At 42.5% G+C, this 17,768-nt stretch overlaps 3 protein-coding genes across 3 annotated transcripts; 2 read left to right on the top strand and 1 right to left on the bottom strand.

Moving 5' to 3' along the window:
- The first annotated feature begins 2,098 nt into the window (after positions 1-2,098).
- Positions 2,099-2,889, top strand: LOC135649681 (NDR1/HIN1-like protein 1). The gene has a single exon (XM_065168316.1). The coding sequence runs from the start codon at positions 2,189-2,191 to the stop codon at positions 2,819-2,821; it is 633 nt and encodes a 210-aa protein (XP_065024388.1). The 5' UTR covers positions 2,099-2,188; the 3' UTR covers positions 2,822-2,889.
- Positions 2,890-7,549: 4,660 nt separating this feature from the next.
- On the bottom strand, positions 7,550-10,413 carry LOC135649384 (protein SMAX1-LIKE 3-like). The gene is made up of 3 exons (XM_065167670.1): positions 9,110-10,413; positions 8,834-9,029; positions 7,550-8,746 (listed from the first exon to the last, which is right to left on the bottom strand). Exons 1-3 carry the CDS (start codon positions 10,279-10,281, stop codon positions 7,604-7,606), a joined length of 2,511 nt encoding a protein of 836 aa, XP_065023742.1. The 5' UTR covers positions 10,282-10,413; the 3' UTR covers positions 7,550-7,603.
- Positions 10,414-15,002: 4,589 nt separating this feature from the next.
- LOC135582576 (B3 domain-containing protein Os11g0156000-like) lies at positions 15,003-16,593 on the top strand. The gene is made up of 3 exons (XM_009418601.3): positions 15,003-15,253; positions 15,401-15,969; positions 16,066-16,593. Exons 2-3 carry the CDS (start codon positions 15,414-15,416, stop codon positions 16,230-16,232), a joined length of 723 nt encoding a protein of 240 aa, XP_009416876.2. The 5' UTR covers positions 15,003-15,253; positions 15,401-15,413; the 3' UTR covers positions 16,233-16,593.
- Positions 16,594-17,768: the final 1,175 nt, after the last annotated feature.

A 17,768-nucleotide genomic window follows, 5' to 3' on the forward strand; every position in this document is an offset into this window, starting at 1 on the left:
CTCGGATAGCAAGTTCTTCTTTGTGATACATCATAGTCCTCATGGATGATCATACCAATCATGAACAACTGTTGCTCATTGACGTCGAGATCAATAACTTATCGCTCCTAAAATTGCTGGTGCAGGGTTCAACTTGTTGGCTTTTTTCAACATACGAATTACTACAATTATAATTCTTCACCAAGTATAGGGCTCTTGAAGATTAGAATGTAACATTCCATTTAGAAGAAACCGTATCACTATTTTTATAGAGTTGTTTTGGTTATGAGGATGACAAACTTATATATGAGAACGCAATGGTTGGCATATATAAGCATTGCATCACCACCATCATTCAGTTGCCATCTTAATCACAGGATCGGTTGATCTGTTATCACATCAACGAAGATCATCATCCGAGTGGAACATTCACGCCGGCTCACTTTCCTGGTTGAATTCTTGGTCTTTGTTTGACCACAAATCTATGCGATTTCGACACGTCTTCAAGATTTATTGGGAATCATGTCACCTGACTCCCTTTCCCTTTGGCAATTGAAACAATAAACTACTGCCTCTACTTGGTTATTCTCCATATCTACATCGCATGTCTCCTTTCAATGATTACCCTATTTCGTACAAGAAATCTTTACAAGAAGTCAGGGAGAGAGCATATGTAGGAAAGTGAGTTCAATTCGATGGTTTTTTCCAAAGCTATCTTTGTACATGGGTTATTAATTATTCTTTATTTTTATTGTTTTCCCTATTATGTAACTTTTGATGTTACGCTATATTCAATTGTCTCTTAGGAGGCCCCATCACCCTACGAGTCTTTAGACCGTGGAGCGTTTCGTTCTAAGATGGCTTGAAAGGAAAAAAGGAGTGTTGAATGATGCGTGCTTAGGCTGCAAGAAGCCAAAGGTTGGTGGAACGTCGCAATAGTGGAGGATATAAAGTGACATTACTTTTCTCCTTGCTCACTCCACCCACCATCTAATGCCATTCTCTCAGCTCCATACAATGAATGATCCATCACATATACGTATGAGCATAGAAGACGATGGATGGCGAACGTTAATCTCTCCATCGATTCCCCTCTTCTCTTCTTTCCCCTTTCCTAGGCATTTTGACTTGACTCGAGAAATATTTATTTGTGACCTCAAACTGCGTTGTAAAAGCTTAATGGGCTCTTTTTTTGGTGCGTGGGGATTCTAAAACGGAAGCACGTGACTTTGTCGTCTCCCCAAGTTGTACGCTTCCACACTTGCACACTCCCCCCCACCTGCTAATCCTACTCGATTATTTGACTTCGTTTCAGGAACACATGACAAAACCTCCTTGTGCTGAATTAAATCTTCCAAATTAAGGTTTAAGGTGAATGACAATCATTTTAGCATAGGAGAATGAGAAGAAGAGTCAGCATGAGTCGTCCTAGTTCTTAACTCAGGCGTCCCTGTTGGTGCAGATTTAAGATGCAAGTAAATACTGGCAGAGAATCCAAACCCAACTTGCACTTCCTGCTACGTCTTCAATGTGTGGTACGTGATGTCGTTGTTGTCAGACCCACATAATTCATTATCTCTTTGTTATTATACAGCTTGGAATTAATAGCTGCCTGTTTATCCAATTTAATTTGCTTGTTTTATCGTTATCCTCATTTATAATTTCTCCTTGTTACTTTGGCCACAGGATAAGGCGTGTGAAATCTCATTTGTTTTCACACCCTTCCTCACGTAATCCCTCCCCATCGGTCTCATCTCTCCAATTAACTTACTTTATTGTTTCCTTTAACTGTCAATCAGGTGCCCCCTCTCTCTCTCTCTCTCTCATGGAATCGCTTTCCGGTTCAATCTCGATGTCAAGAGGTTTGGAATTAGACCACCTACCATGAATCTTCTTCTTTGGGATCGGCATTAATAGTACTGTTTAGTGTAGAGATCCAACATCAATGCCTCTTTGTTGACCATTTAATTTGGTACGGCCCCTTCGTTGGGAAGACCGAGTGGTAATTTTTGCTATGTATTGCATGACTTATTCTATGTAAGATCGTACCCCTCATCATCAATCGAAGGTTCACCGCACCACTACCTTCTTTTCTTCCTTATATATTGACTCGCTTCCCTGCTGCCACGCCTTCTCTCTTCTCCTGCATCTCTCTCTCTCTCTCTCTCCCCATCAGCTGGTGTGAGTCTCGGATAGGAGGAAGAAGAAGATGACGGCCAAGGACTGCGGTCAGCACGGGCAGTGTTGCGAGAGGCGGAGGCGCAACCTGCGCATCTTCGGATGCATCCTCGCTACCATAATTGTGATCCTCCTCATCATCCTCGTCGTCTGGCTGGCGCTCCGCCCCACCAAGCCCCGGTTCTACCTGCAGGACGCGGTGGTGCTGCAGTTCAACTACACCGGGCCGCCCAGCAACCTGCTCTCCACCGTCATCCAGGTGACCCTCTCCTCCCGCAACCCCAACGACCGCGTCGGCATCTACTACGACCGCCTCGACGTCTACGCCGCCTACAAGTACCAGCAGATCAGCGTCGCCTCCGCCCTTCCCCCGATGTACCAGGGCCACAACGACATCGACGTCTGGTCCCCCTACCTCTACGGCCCCGACGTCCCGGTGGCGCCGTACCTCTGCGAACCCCTCACCCAGGACGAGTCCTCCGGCTTCCTCCTCCTCCACGTCAAGATCGACGGTCGCATCCGGTGGAAGGTCGGATCCTGGATCTCCGGCCATTACCACCTCTTCGTCAGCTGCCCAGCCTTCCTCACCTTCCAGAACGGGGGATCGGGATCCGGCGGCACCGTCAAGTTCCAGCAGATGTCATCCTGCAGCGTCGAGGTTTAACAAGGAGCGGCCCAGGCAGCGTTGCCGAGCTCCTCCACTTTCCATCTTTAGCTTCTCTTTTTGGCTTAGCGATGACGTACTCTGTGTCATGTGATCCAGTAGGCGGCCAGGCTGTGTGATATATATATATATATATATATATATATATATATATATATATATATATATATATATATATATATATATATATATATAGGGTTGAAAGAGGGGGGCAGAAATAAAAGAAAGACCAATATAAAAATGATGTATTTGCAAGGCAATTGTTTATATTAATAATCTTAATTAATATTATTATCATTATTATGTGATCAATGTGTAACGTATTTTCTTGTAACAGTGATTATTATTATTATTCACGATGCATTTTCTTTCATTATCAAAGAGAAGCGCTCTTAAACGAAGCCCGTTCGCGTTCACTGCCAGCCTCTTTGACTTACCCCAATCCGACAATTAATAATGTTGATGGCATGCTTAACTAACTGTCAGAAGAGTAATTTCTAGAGTCGGTGTAGCACGTGACTCGTTGACGTCTCCTTGGCTCTGTACAAGCTTAATTGGTGCGTGGAAAACGTGGATTGCAAGGAAAGAGACATCAAATCGAACAAGGCTTCTTTCCATGAGTACACTGAGCCATGCGCGAGAATCCCTCTTTCCAATTTCGATTTTAGTTTATCGAATTTGAAATTAAAACTGAATCCGTTTTGGACGATTTAGGTTTCCATCTAAGAATCAGTTGTTTTGATTTCGGTTTAAAATTAGAACCGGTTCCGAATCAATTTGATTTTAATTGTGGTTTGGTTTAAATCGATGGTCGGATCTATGTGTGAGTAAACTTGCCAAATTTCTAACACAATGGACTTCATTGCCTGCCATGTTTAGCAGGCAATGCTTTAGTGTTTCATTTATGCCGATTAGTACCATTTAGATGTCAAACAAACAAGCGGTCAGAGATGCCGCAGGGAATAGAGTTAATTCAAGTGCCAGAAGAAGTGGATGGAAAATTGGACCTTGCCATCATGCCAAGTTGCATGGGAATCATGAGATGTGTGCATCACATTCACAGGGAAAAGGAAAAAGTTTGATGCATATACCCACATAAAAAGAGAGGGAGGGAAAGGAGAGGATGTGCATCATCAGGCTATTAGGGATCTCCAGGGAAAGAAAGCCAACGATTAAAATAATAATAATAATAAAGAAGGATCAAAAAGAAAAAAAAAAAAAGGAATTGAGAATAAACATATTCTTTATATATATATATATATATATATATATATATATATATATATATATATTCATGGTCAAGAGATTGAGAGATTATGGTCTATTACTTTTTATTTATTTATTTTATAAATGATAAATGGTAAATGGTAATTTTCTATCCCAATTTCCAATTTCCAAGTACAAGCGAGTTTGACTTCCATTAGTCCTATGGGCTTGGCATGTTGGATCACTAGGCCGAGCTCTCTTTTGGGGCCTTCGACACCCACATCATATAAGAGGCCTAAACAAGCAGCCACTTTGACACATTTGTTAATAACTTTTAGAATAAACAAAATAAGAAATGTACATGAAATTGTCCATTAACGGTTGATAGATAGATAGATAGCTTCACAATAGCTTTTAGAACCCATAGTTTCGATTCCGATTTCATCGAATTTACAACTTTATTTTCGATCTCTAATCAAAATCGTCTATTTTAATTTTTTTGAAATATCCTTTCAGTTAATCACTTGTTAAGTTTTTAGAAGTGATGTTATTTATTTATTTTATCTGTTCAGAAATAAATCGAAACCGTCGATTCCGATTCTTGTTTTAGATTTTACGATCCAACTGTCATAACTCAATTCTAATTTGATTTTAGTTGGAATCTTTGTGGGATCTACCGACGGATCTGTATCAAGATTCCAAGTACACTATCTACTGTGACATTATACGGAAATAATTAACAAGGCAAAGGAAAGAAGCATCTTTTGGCCCTCCGACACTACGCTTTATTCTGCTATCGATTGTCGTCTTGGATCCGTCGCAAACAAAAGAGTATAGGATGGAGCTAGGATGGAGCTAAATTATTCTTCCCACCTGCCATCACGCGCCCGGCTGTTCCTCCTCTACAGAGATGATAGCAGCTGGTGTCCCTGTAAACAGAGCCTACGAGTTTGGGGCGAGTCGAGTAGCTTCCCTACCCTGCATGCAGGGCAAACAGTGTGCGTCTCGGGATCGCTTCCTCTAGGAAGGCGCCTACATTTGCCCGCTTTTGTTGCCGAGGCGACGGCCTCCCATCAATACGCACATCGAGAAAAGAGCTTTGTTTCTTGAGATGCTCTCGGAGTCTATGCTGCAACCTTCCTTTTTGACCGGTCAACCTCCTGCTCTTGTGGAACATGGATTTGGATCAGAAAGAAGGTAAAGGAAAAGTTAGCGAGCACATGGATCGGTGCCGCTGCGCTTTTCCTCGCAACTGAAAGCATCACACTCGTCTCCTTTGTTCCTCCGGTCATCACTTTCGAATGATGACAGGAGCAAACCAAAGGATATCTGCATTGGATCGACTAGCAATGATTGCAGGTTGCAGCGCTGCCGGATCCGAGAATTCCCTTCCACGCAGGCATTGGTCACGTTAAAGGTTAGCGAGGGAGGAGAAAAAGGAAAAGGCTCGGCTGAGAACCAATTCTAAGCAAAAAGAAGCGACCGCAGGCTTCGTTTTCTCTAAAGACTGCCAAAGTTGCTTAGGATAAGGCCACTTTGTCTCCATGCTTATTCATCTTTTGCAGATGCCAATACGCTGTGTTTGAAATGAGGAGACGCGTGTTAACTGATGGACTCGAAGAAGCTACGTGAGAAACAATCGATAGACTTGAAAGGAGAAGCGCGATGGGGCTAACAAACGCATCGATTGAAGGTGGAAATCATTGGCTTAAGTAAAGTTGGGAACGAGTTGGTCTCACATGAACACCTGATCATAAGTTATGGAGCACCGCATGGCTTTATTTGGGGGCAAGGCTCGAGGCCATGTCGTTCTTGTCACCGTCCATGAAGGCCGCAAAGAGGAAGGCTTTGTTGCTCCATAGCCAATGCAAATAGCTTAATAGATCCTGGCGAAGCCGATAGAGTCTGTGCTTTCTGCAGCGTAGCCCAAAATGGAAAGAAAGGTGAGGAATGACAACAACGTGGTCTCATCCAAAAATTTTACGTGATCCGAGATGCATGCCTCTCCTCCCTTTTACGTCGATCGGGCCCACTGTGCGCACTCAATGTCGCACTCCCAAATACCACGACCTACGTTTATGTGCCGGAGGCATCTTCTTAGCGACGATGCGCAAATGCTGACAGCTTAATAGAGAATCAAAAAATAGTTTCTATTATTATTGTATTGTTGACTTGTTTCCACTGTTTGTTTGTCTTTGTTATTGGTAGGATGGAATGTGTGTTATGACATCAAAGTCATTGATGCTTTTGATTAGTAGATGGATTAGGTGCTATTTTTTTCTATTATCTATCGTGTAACAAAAATGTTAGATAGGCAAAATCTTACTTCTAAAAAGATAGGGTTTTTTTACCATTCAGCAATATATTTGAATCCAATAAGATTCTGAAATCTTTCCCACGTTTACTCTCTTGAGGTTTTTTTTAATGCTTCCCATTTATAAACTATTTATATAGATTAGAGATCTAATTTAGGATTTAGTAGAAGATCGATAGTGAATACCGATTAGATAACGGCTCATCCTTTCATGTGAGCTCTAAAAAATATCTCTAAGGGTAAGAGAGATTTGACAGATTTATGAGCCCTTGATTCTCATACTTCTCAATCAATATGGGACTAAATAACCTTATCAGTGCTCCCTCCCGTAGGGGAGCCGAGGTGTATGGCTCGAGAGTGAGTTTGTTTAGCCGAGGTACAGGCATCATGCTCTCTTTCTAGCGTCAATATGATAAGGGACAATTTGATCGATCGATCATTGGTGCGGCCCATAGGCTTACAAGGAATTGTCCGCTTTGGGTGATGAATGTACCCACAGTTTCAAAAGCGACAGAGAGCAAAGAGGAGTGAACCAAAATCGGAGAGTGTGAAGGTTGGGATTAAAATAACAAAAAAAAAAGAAGACAGGATAAGAATGTGAGAAGTGAATCCACATATGACATATCCACTAATCTCAAAGCACTAATCTTTTCCCAAAGCCAATCACACCCACAAAATCTCAACTTCCAATTTGATTCAAGAGGGATCCTCATCCCCATCCGGTGCTCTACGAAGAACGCAGTCCATCGAGCCTCACCAACAGTAGTTCACTGCTCTGATGGGGCCACCGAGTTACGGAATATGATTGGCCATGTTCATCGAAACGTATTCCAAGCGATGCACTGAATCAGCTACACTTGGAGCGCGTACAAGATAGAGAAGATGATCTCTTTAGGATTCTTAAAGCAGCAACTTAAAGGTCTAAAAGACCTTTCACTGCTTCCGGAGATGAGAATGTTGGGTTGTGAAATCTAATGCAGAGAAAAAAGAGATTCTTTTACGAATCACGTAACAAAGCATTAAAAGTAGCGCGCTTTTGCCTTCTAAAGTGCTTCTTTTTTTTTGGCTTTGCATAACCCTCAAGTTATGAATCGTAGCACATTTTGTTCCTACTCAAATCGAAGCCGCAGTACATCTAAACCTCAACTTTCTAGTTTTTGTAGTGACATCCGAATTGATTAGTGCAATGTTATATAAATACCTCAATCTTCAAAAGAGAGATATTATACTTCAAAAGATTCAGCACTGATGAAACAAACAAATTATAGTACATCAGGCAAGTTAAAGAAGAATGCTCGATCCACACACTCAAGAAGTCCTGCACTGTCAAAGCAGTGGTCATCGAGATCTTCGTCTGCAGCACAAAGATTCAAGTCTAATGAAACACATGTATCCACTTCCTTGTCGTCTTCGCTCTCAGCCCTCTGCTTGATCAGAGGAGAGCAAGCTCTTGACCTGGAATCGAAGCTTTCGCAACTCAAGATGATAATAGCATCACCAAGACTGACTTCCTCACCACCGTAACTCTGTAATTTCCCTCTCTCCATGGCTCTCATGATGCCTGCTAGAGTGTAATGATCCACTTGCTCGATGTCTTCCATCATGATCACCCGGTGTGGGTCCTCTCGTATCGCTTCGAAGAGGCTCTGGAGACGGCTGTGACCTGCTTCTGCTCTCGATCTTTTGATTTGGAGAAGAACATCCGTGGAGTCGGATTGTGTTGACGATAAGTTGCTGTGTCCGACTGTAATGAAGTTGGTGGAAGAACCAAACACAAGTCTGGCAAGCTCTCTACCTATCCTCTCCTTTCCTTCGGTATCACTACCTTGAAACAACAGCCACGTCTCCTCCTTTTTCTCCGAAGATTTCGACTTGCCTTTCCTTCTCATCAATCCTGATCTGCACTGGAGGACGATGCTTGCAATCTCAGGGATAATGTCCTGCTGCCAGGTGACCTTTCTCTCCAACGCATCGCAGAGGAACTTGAAGTTCTCGGCATTAAGCTCCTTGAACTTTGAAGATAACTCCGTCTCCATGGTGCTACCGGAAGAATTCGAGTTAGGGTGTGAGTTAAGGTACAGAAATGGAAAGGTTGACAGCTTTTGCCCTGCATTCTCTCGAGCTTTGTTGCCTGGTTTTTGCTCAGGGCCTTCATCGACAGCTTCTTCCAATATCCAGAAATGGTGTTCGTTCCAAGGACGTTTTGCCTTTCGAGGTAGTAACGAAGGTTGCTGGTTCTGGTGCAAGCTTCGAGAGTGACCATCGTACGAAGAGACATTGGAAGAAGAAGAGGGAGAAACTGAAGAGAAATTGAATGTTATTTCAGACGGATGGTTGTCGGATTTGTGCGTCGAGGTGCAAATGGAATTCCACTGCCTGCAAAGTTCTTTTAATTGGCGACAGCCCTGAAAGAGGACAGAGAAAAGCTATTCCATGATTGTGTAGGTAAAAAGGTTTTAGCTGTAGAGAGTGTTGATTAGATATTCAAATACCTGATCACCGCTGTTCCGATCTCTATTGCCCTCTTCTTTACACCTTCTGAGCCACGAAGGTAGACCAGAGGACATTGAGCAGAGGCTACCACAAGAATTGATGTGCAAACTTGGAACCTCAGGACTCCCTATTTCATCTGCTGCTGGAGGCAGAAATTGCACCCCACCGATCTTGCTTCGGATTTCGCTTAAACCACTGAGGACGATAACCATCGTTTAGCAAATGATGACATTCTGATATACATAGCGCGATAATGGAATACATGCTTTTAGTACCTGTCAAAGTTGAGGCTTAATCCTAAGCCTCCGGCGGGAATGGTGAGAGGCTGAAGAGCCAAGAGAGTCTCCAGTGAAGGGCTTCCAGTCCGGCAAAACCTCGTGTAGGTCTGATACGTTGCAATGGCCATGAGCCAAATCCTCTCATTACTATGCTCTCCCTCAGTTCCACCGAAGGCTAAGTTCTTAATCTCCATCAGGATATGCTCCAAAGAACAATAATAACTTCTTCCCTTCTCCCCACGGCTAGCCCTGTACTCGGCGGCCCAGTCCAGATCCTTGAGGTACAAGACGACCCCTGTTTCCACGCAGCAACTCTTCACAAAGCACCTGAGCTCCCCAACCTTTTGGTCCACCTCCTCCGCTGGCATCTGCCTGAAAGAGAAGAGTGGGAGTGTTATGAACTGTAGGTTCCTTGAAACCTCAGGCACCTCTCCTTTGTGCACTCTGTCCCTCACTCCTCCAACAACAGCTTCTGCGGTGGCCAAGCATTCTCCCACTATCACGATACTCTTCTTTCTCCTGCTGACCAAAGCATCGGTAACGCTCATCACATCCTCGTTCTTCACTTGAACTAAAGTCCTTGTCTTGCCCGTGGGAGGAGGAGTACAGCTAGGAGGAGTGGATGAGCATATCTCCACGGAGACAGCCTGCTCGACGTTGCTCTTCACTTGAGTACTGGAGAAGCCAGCCTCTCTCATGACCCTGCTCACGCTGGGGTCATCGAGGATGGAGATGACGAGTTGCTCAAGCTCGATCTTGACCGCAAGAAGAGGCTGCTGCTGCTGGGTCTCGATGGATCCGCGGCGCTGGTGGGCCTGAGCTCTCTTGAAGGCCGCTACGAGGGCGTTGGAGAGGGACGGAGGGTGGAGGTGGTGGTGGTGGTCAGCCTGCGGTAGTCCAAGCATCGGAGCGGATAAGGTGGAGGCCGGCAGGCGGTTGAGGGCGACGTTGAAGCAAAGCTCCAGGGCCTTGCACTGGAGGGGGTGCGAGTGAGACTGGAGGCAGGCGGCTCGGAGGAGGCCGGTGGAAGACGAAAGCATGGTGTTGGCCACATGGAGCGGCGTCACCTGTGCATGTCCTCGCCGTCGAGCTAAGTTTATGGCTTGCTTCACCACAGTTGCTGCTTCGGGGGTCAATGCTTGCTGCACAGTGCAGCCACCTGCTCTCATCTTGCGGAGATCTTGTTGCTACGGAAGGGATTTATGGTAGCAGGTGATCAAACAAGGATCAAGGCAGTGGTTGTGGGGGGTTTATCTTGATGGAATTCATTGAACTCACCGGGGGTTGGTGGACAATATATGAGGAGGGCCTTTGGAAGGAAGAGAGGCGAGTGTAGTTGGCTTGTCAAACTTGTCAGTCTCTGATGTAAGGATGTGAGAGTGAAGGTGCGTTGGGGACGAATATGTATGGAAGTAGTTATCTACTTTTTATGGTTTCTTTCTTAGATAACCTGCTTTATGGGGTCGGGTGGAGAGTGATATTAATGGATTTCTAGCTGTGCTTTTCTTGTAAGAGAGGACAATTTGGGGTCCAAAGTCGATTTTACACTCGAAAGTACAATGCATGTGTTGACAAGCATAATCGAAATTTTTTTTTTCTTATAAATAATAATAATAATAATAATAATAATAACGAGATTCAAACTCAAAATTTCACTATAAATTATAAAAGTCTTTATCGAGTAAGTAATTTTTCATCTAATATATATATATATATATATATATATATAAAATCTGTTTTGGACTATTGGTGTATTAGTAAAGTTTTCTCCTTTGGAAATATATGAACTCCGAAAGGCACATCTGAGGGTAAGAGAGACCTGACGAACTTATGAACCCTTGGTTCGCATACTCCTCAATCAATATAAAACTAAATGATCTTATCAATATCCTATTTGCCATTTACTTTACGTCAAAGAAGTTATCGAAATCTTTTTAGTCTGGACATCAGATGTAACGTCACTACCAATAATTCACACAAAAGCCGTCCCCTTGCAAAATATTCCCACTAAATCACTCACCATATCTTAACCTTTAGGGTTCAGTAAGCAGAACCTTCAGTTCCATCAGTACTGACCCAAATCATGAAGTACAATGAAAAGAGAAGCGTAGTCGATCGGAACAGTAGAACAGTTCATATATATATATATATATATATATATATATATATATATATATATATGTAGGGAGAGGAAATTTGTTTTTCTCTACAGGAAACTGGTGGAGTGGCGACAACAATGATTTGGATGAATGAAATGGATCATCTGAAGTGGGACCTGAGAGACCACTCATCTTTCCATGGATGGATCCTATTTGGTGCATGACATGGAGTTTCTTTTCTCTAAACATAGTGTCAGCTCTGATCTCAAGGAATCGGGAACTGTGTACGGCTCTTCGCTGGTGACTCCAAGAACAAGGAATAAAGTGACCTCCGGCCGTATCGGTAACACCACCCCCGTTAATTCCATAAAGCGAGCCGATACAGCAACTGCGTTCACTTCCAGCCGCACCAGTCATGTAGACATGCATGCATGTAGGGTTGGTTCTCTTTTACGGTGGCCAGAACATACTGTGAATGCTACTGATACTTAACTTGTGAGGAGCAGCATCGAATGTTTGGGCTTAGCGTGCCTTTGCATGGAAAGCAGCGCTCCGCCATGGCTTTGGTGATAGGTGGAGGAAAAAGGAGAAGGCTAAGATTTACTTCATGCACACACCTTTCAAAGATCTCCTCCCTCCATTCCTCAATCATATCCCTCTACGAGTTTTATCGGTAGCACACCACAAAGAAAGCAGACTGCGATAATAAAGACAGTAAAAAGCAGGAAAAGGAGAAAAGAGGTTTGACCAATTAACGATCTGAAAGAGAAAACAAATGGGACGCGCTTGTGCATCTTCTTACACCGCTACCTTCTTTTTTATGTCATGGATGATGGAACAACACACATCTTTATAGAGTTCATGTGAAACTTGGAATTATATACATGTTATGCAGTTGACATGAAGAAGAAAACTTAGTGTTTTCGATCCATCCGTCTCTATTTCACAGTAGTTTTCGAACACCACTAAGATTAAAAAGAAAAAATCGTGAGGCATCTATACGAATTCGTGTTGTTTGGTTCAGTTCAAAATGCTAAAGGAGCAGTCATATCCACAGTCAAAAGCTTGCTCTAAAATGGTCCAAAAGACAATAGGAGGACAGCTCTAATAATTCAAAAGGAAGAAAGTATTCTGGAATGCAATAAAATTCTTGCACTGCCTCCTTTGCATCCCCAACTGTTCATGACCGTTCAAAAGCGATGACCCAAATGGGCTCTTCTTGTTGGAAGACTACTTTAAATCTGAATTGTATCATAGTTTTTTTTTTTTAAAGCTATTTGGTAAAGTACAATTTTTGAAAAGATTTTTTTTTTCTGCCAAGAATAAATGGTGAAAGCGGAATTCAAACTTAAGACCTTACGATCAACTGTCAAGATCTTTACTAGCTAAGTTAATCGGAATACGATATCTTCAGAGATATTCGAGCCCAAAGCTAATTACATTGCTCTAACACCAACAAGCTTATCAAGAGCAATCGAATCCATTGCTCTAGCATATATGGAGGAGAGAAGACCATACATGGTTTGCTTGTACTTGTGGAAATAGAACATTCAAATGAAAAATGATGTTTATACAACAAGTCCATAAATAGATTGTTCCTATACTTGGAAAACTAGAAAAGAATAATCTTTTTGATAAAAGAAAAGGTTTAATACGGCATTTACTACTGCCAACTTGTCCGATATGTTTCCTCCATGCATTCATTACACCAACTTGTAGTCATAATTGAGCCGCAGAATCTTTCAGACTTGGCATCAATGATTGCTAGAGAACCAACGAAAAGTATGGAATAGGAGTTGTTTGATCGAAGAAGATAGACTGTAGTGAATGCCTCCAATCTAGAATAAGTGATGTGTTGGTGAACAATGAATGAGCTGACGAAATCTACAATCAATGCAAGAAATCCAGGAGATGGAGGCTGTCAAGGAGATCGAAGATAACTTGAGAAAAATTGACAAAGAGAGATCATTTCATGATGGGGAGAAGGAAGAAATAATGTAGAAGCAATGGGATCAAGTCAAATGGATTAGTAACATCAAGTCCTTCCTTCAAAGACAAGGAACTAAGTGAGAAGCCTTACTAGAGTGATGGAATACTTCTAGGAACTTCTCGAATCTTCTAATATGTCTGGTGTGGATTAGATTTTATGTGAATCGATCATCCTATTTTTCATTTTTCATCAATATGTCTAAGTCTTTGTATTTCGTTTGGTTAGTGACTTGCTCATTTTGTTCATTATTCTTTGATATGTTTTCTAATCCGAAAGATATAGTTTTATAAATGAGATGCTATTTGAGTCTTTGTTTATATCCCAAAAAGTATACATGAAAGTAAAAGATCATGGCCCAATGTGACATTGATTAATTGGTTTATTCGATATTTGTGAGATGTTTCGAGAAGTCGATTAGCATACGATATGTTGAGGCCTCGTTCTATTCTAATGCCAAAATAGTTCACGATGTTGATGACAAACATCCCCGACGTAGAATCGATCTTCGATTAATACTAACTTTCATCGCGACAACATCTATTGCATCAAATGACGTATATGACGCTACTCGTACAACAAAGGATATGCCAATAAGTACATTAAGATGCAAACGACAGAAACGCGTAACTTTGGTACAGCCGCATTTACTTCGTTTGCTGCGAGTTAATCAGACAGCTCACTCGTCTTGTAAGAGCCTTTCCGGTGAGCCATCATCTACTACCTGTGATCCTGTCTCTCGCGTCCCTGCAACTTCCAAGAGTTGGAAGCGGCAATGTCCCCGGATCGCAGGACAACGAAGGTGGGTGGTTGCCTTGTGCCCGTTCTCCAAACCCATGCACCAGTGATAACCTAAGCTGGAGCATTGTGCAGGCTATGTGCACCTCCCCAAGGACACAACATTTTTAATTCCCAGGTGGTACTTGCATTCATCTGATGCCACAACACCGCATGCGATAACTCTGTGCTTGCACCAGCGAGGCCCTAAGGACCCGTGTTCCATCTGACGCACCGATGCAGGCGCCATACGGGTGTTGTTTTGGATGCATGCACTCTTCGTTTGCTTGTGAGCAGGCAGACGCGGTAGGAATTGTTCTTGAAAAGCTGCACATCACTTTACTGCATTTCTGAGAATTAAGCTCCCCAAGTCATGTCATGTCATGCACAATCCAACTACTACCATATAGAATTAAGGAATAAGGTACCGTGAATTCGTCCTACTCGTTCAAAACCAAGTAGCTATCTAAATTGTCTTGAATCTAACTTGGTATCTAAGTTCCTATAATAAGTGTTACAATTAAACCTAAAATGGGTTAGGTTAGGTTGGGTACTAAGAATATTCGTCATGTCATAAAAAAAAGCTTCGTTATTACGAAAATATTCGTCATGTCAACCTAAGGAATCAAACAATTCCTAATAGCCGGGATTATTGGCAATCTAATAGACAGCATTTATCGTATTAAAGTATGTCGTAAGTTGAAATCCTTTTGAACTCAAAAGAAAAAGTTGAACCTAATCAATAAAATATATTCTGGTGAGATTTAGGTCTCCCTGCTTTAGAGTTGCTTGGATGTGAACCCGTGGAAAGTTGCCTTGAAATCAAAGAAGTGTTTCTTGGTCATCCACGGCGGCCATGGGATTCTTGCAGGTGATCCCAGTCCATATAACTGGAATCAAATAACTGAGTCACACACGCATCTGTCAGCTGTGTTTTCTTCTTCTGAAGTCAGAGAAGGAGAGCACAAGAGGTTGGATTCTTCCAACTTGGCATGTAGAAGGCAGGTAAAGTGACATCTTCGTCACGGGGCCAACACCAGCTGAAGACAAAGGATGTCTTCCAGCAGATACAAAAACCGAACACGGTTCTATTCAGATGTACTTACACAGACCACCCACATGGAATGCAATTGCTGATGAGGCCGAAATGGCAGCACTCACCAGTACATGCTGTGTAGGTAGCATTCTAGGAGCAGAAGATATTTAATGCTTCCTGTCCGCCTACGTTTAGGAAACACTCTTCTGCCAGCCTCGCTCTCACCTGTTCAGATCGACGAGGTAGTCCTCTCTGTGTGTGTTGTGTGGTATGCATATAAGATCTATGGTGAAGGTTACAAGCTATATAAAAACATAGCAAGAACATCGTCATCATACTCTTCTTGTTTATGCTCTTCTCTTACATTTCCTTCCTCCTCCTCGCTTCAGTTGCATCGCAGACATGTCCATGAACCCTATATCTCAACATCACCCACAATTTTGCTCTTGGGCGCCACCCTTGGGTAATCCCCACCTGTACCGCCATCACACGTACCGAGTGTCGCAGGAAGGAGACCAGTATGAGAGAGAGCACATGTTCGAGAAGTCCCTGACTCCAAGCGACGTAGGCAAGCTCAACAGGCTGGTCATACCAAAGCATTACGCGGAGAAGTACCTCCCCCTCGACGGCGAGGCGGGCGAGAGAGGTCTTCTTCTGAGCTTCGAGGATGAGTCGGGTAAGCCATGGCGGTTCCGCTACTCGTACTGGAGCAGTAGCCAGAGCTACGTGCTGACCAAAGGCTGGAGCCGCTTCGTCAAGGAAAAGGGGCTCGATGCCGGGGACCTTGTGAGCTTCGGGCGTCTACGGGGCGGAGGCGACCGTCTCTGCATCAGTTGCAGGCGCCGCGGTGAAAACGAGAGACCACCAGCGGCTTGCACTGCGACCACGGGCGACCCCGCCGTCCCATGGAGCCCCACATGCTACCCGGCGAGGGCGCATGCTCCGACGAGCCACGCAGGTAGAATTTGCTATATTAGGTCATACTACTCGATGTGAAATGACTGCATGACATGATGACGATGACAGATTGTTGATACGTATTCACTGCTTCCAGGTGACCAAGACCTGTCGATGGCACCCACTCACTCGAAGCGTTTGAGACTGTTCGGCGTTAATCTGGACTGTGCGCCGGCGCCGGAGCCGGAGACAAAACTGGTTCTTGCTCCGGAAACAGAGTCAACTCGTTCCGGCCACCAATGCCTCCACAAGCATATCTACTAGAGATTGGCATCCCCGGTAATTCAAGCTGATTTAGATGGAGGAGAAGAAAGAGGAAGATGCTGAAGCCATGTTCCGACATCCTACCGACCAGTTCTCTCCTTCCCCAGGTGACAGACACCCAAGAACCAGGGCAGAGCAGTAAGTGAGGAGAAGAAAACAAGGGAGGGATTGAAAAGTAACAGTAGCAGTGGCAGTAGAAGTAGTAGAGAATCGTGAGGTTCCTTAGCTTTAGCTACTCACGATTTGCATGTACTTAATTTTGTAAGCCGATCGAGAACCGATAAAGTGATCTAATGGCACTGTAATCGATCATTTCCTGTTTGATTTTGCTTCCATGAATTGCCAAAGTCTTTACTAGCGACTCTTTGGGAAGAAAGACTTCGAGTGTGAGTTCACACGAGACAATGTGTTAAAGGCTAAGAAACAAGTCCACATTCCAACGGGCTAAGCCTAAAAGGTTAGAGACCTTTGTCTCCTACTTTAGTGCTTGCTTTTAAGTTTAATGATGTTTAATATAACCTCATGTGCCATAACCTAAATTATGTGGTTTTTTCAATCGAAAAATCAATTGCATCAAGTTATTGCGCCGATCTTATAATCTATTATTCACTACGGATTGTTGAAGTCTTTATCAACTAAACTAATCAGTATCATTATCGCGTTACGTATGAAATAGCAATGGATCCCTCTAATTAACTAAAAGGGAAAGATATATAAAGCTTAAAAATAGTGAAATCAAAGTAAGATGAAGGTTCATCCTGATCATTATAAATTACCAGGCAACCTAAAAAGACATGTCACGCATTACCCATTCAAGAATAGTAAATTGGAAATATATGATTTCTTGGTAGGTGATTATTTATAATGATGTAGGAGAGACTATAGTATGCGAATCATTCGTTAGGCCAAAAGAGTGATGTATGAATTGACCTAATATATTGGGTTATACCAAACTATCATTACATTATAGTCCTCCCTTTGGTATTAGGTTTCGAAGCGATAGAAAGATTAACATAAGTTTAACATCACTCAAGTGTCACACATATAGTATATTCAATTGTTTATAATATATTAAATTATATTATTTTCTTTTAAATTATGATTTCATGAAATTAATAGTTTTATCTCATGATCTGTTTGGGATAATTAGAAATTAGTCCATGTAATTAACTATCCTTAGCATCTCAATCCTTATATTTTCAAAAATTATATTCATATACTTATGAAAGTAAAATATTTAATTATATTTCTTATCATGTCGTCGATTGTGTTAACGAAAATACCGTACATGTTCAATGATAAACCTTAAGATATTTTTATCAACAAAATACTTGGTATAGAAATCTCAATATAACTTTTGAATATTGGCTTGATTTATTTATATTATTTTTATTTCCTCATGTGTCACATGATATTGTGAGATTATCTTGTATGTGTCACCAACTCATAGCTCGATAAAGTGTATGATGGTCATAAGTAAATAGATCATGAAAACATTCGGAAATGATTGACGTCGACAATGGAATAGAGTTGACA

Source organism: Musa acuminata, chromosome BXJ3-9 (genome assembly GCF_036884655.1).
Source record: "Musa acuminata AAA Group cultivar baxijiao chromosome BXJ3-9, Cavendish_Baxijiao_AAA, whole genome shotgun sequence".
Taxonomy (NCBI): Eukaryota; Viridiplantae; Streptophyta; class Magnoliopsida; order Zingiberales; family Musaceae; genus Musa; species Musa acuminata.

Coding starts and splice junctions, on each gene's coding strand:
- LOC135649681 (XM_065168316.1), top strand. CDS start 2,189: ATGACGGCCAAGGACTGCGGTCAGCACGGGCAGTGTTGCGAGAGGCGG.
- LOC135649384 (XM_065167670.1), bottom strand. CDS start 10,281: ATGAGAGCAGGTGGCTGCACTGTGCAGCAAGCATTGACCCCCGAAGCA. Junction 9,030..9,109: donor TTAAGCCTCAACTTTGACAG/GTACTAAAAGCA, acceptor TATCGTCCTCAG/TGGTTTAAGCGAAATCCGAA. Junction 8,747..8,833: donor ATCGGAACAGCGGTGATCAG/GTATTTGAATAT, acceptor GTCCTCTTTCAG/GGCTGTCGCCAATTAAAAGA.
- LOC135582576 (XM_009418601.3), top strand. CDS start 15,414: ATGTCCATGAACCCTATATCTCAACATCACCCACAATTTTGCTCTTGG. Junction 15,970..16,065: donor TGCTCCGACGAGCCACGCAG/GTAGAATTTGCT, acceptor CACTGCTTCCAG/GTGACCAAGACCTGTCGATG.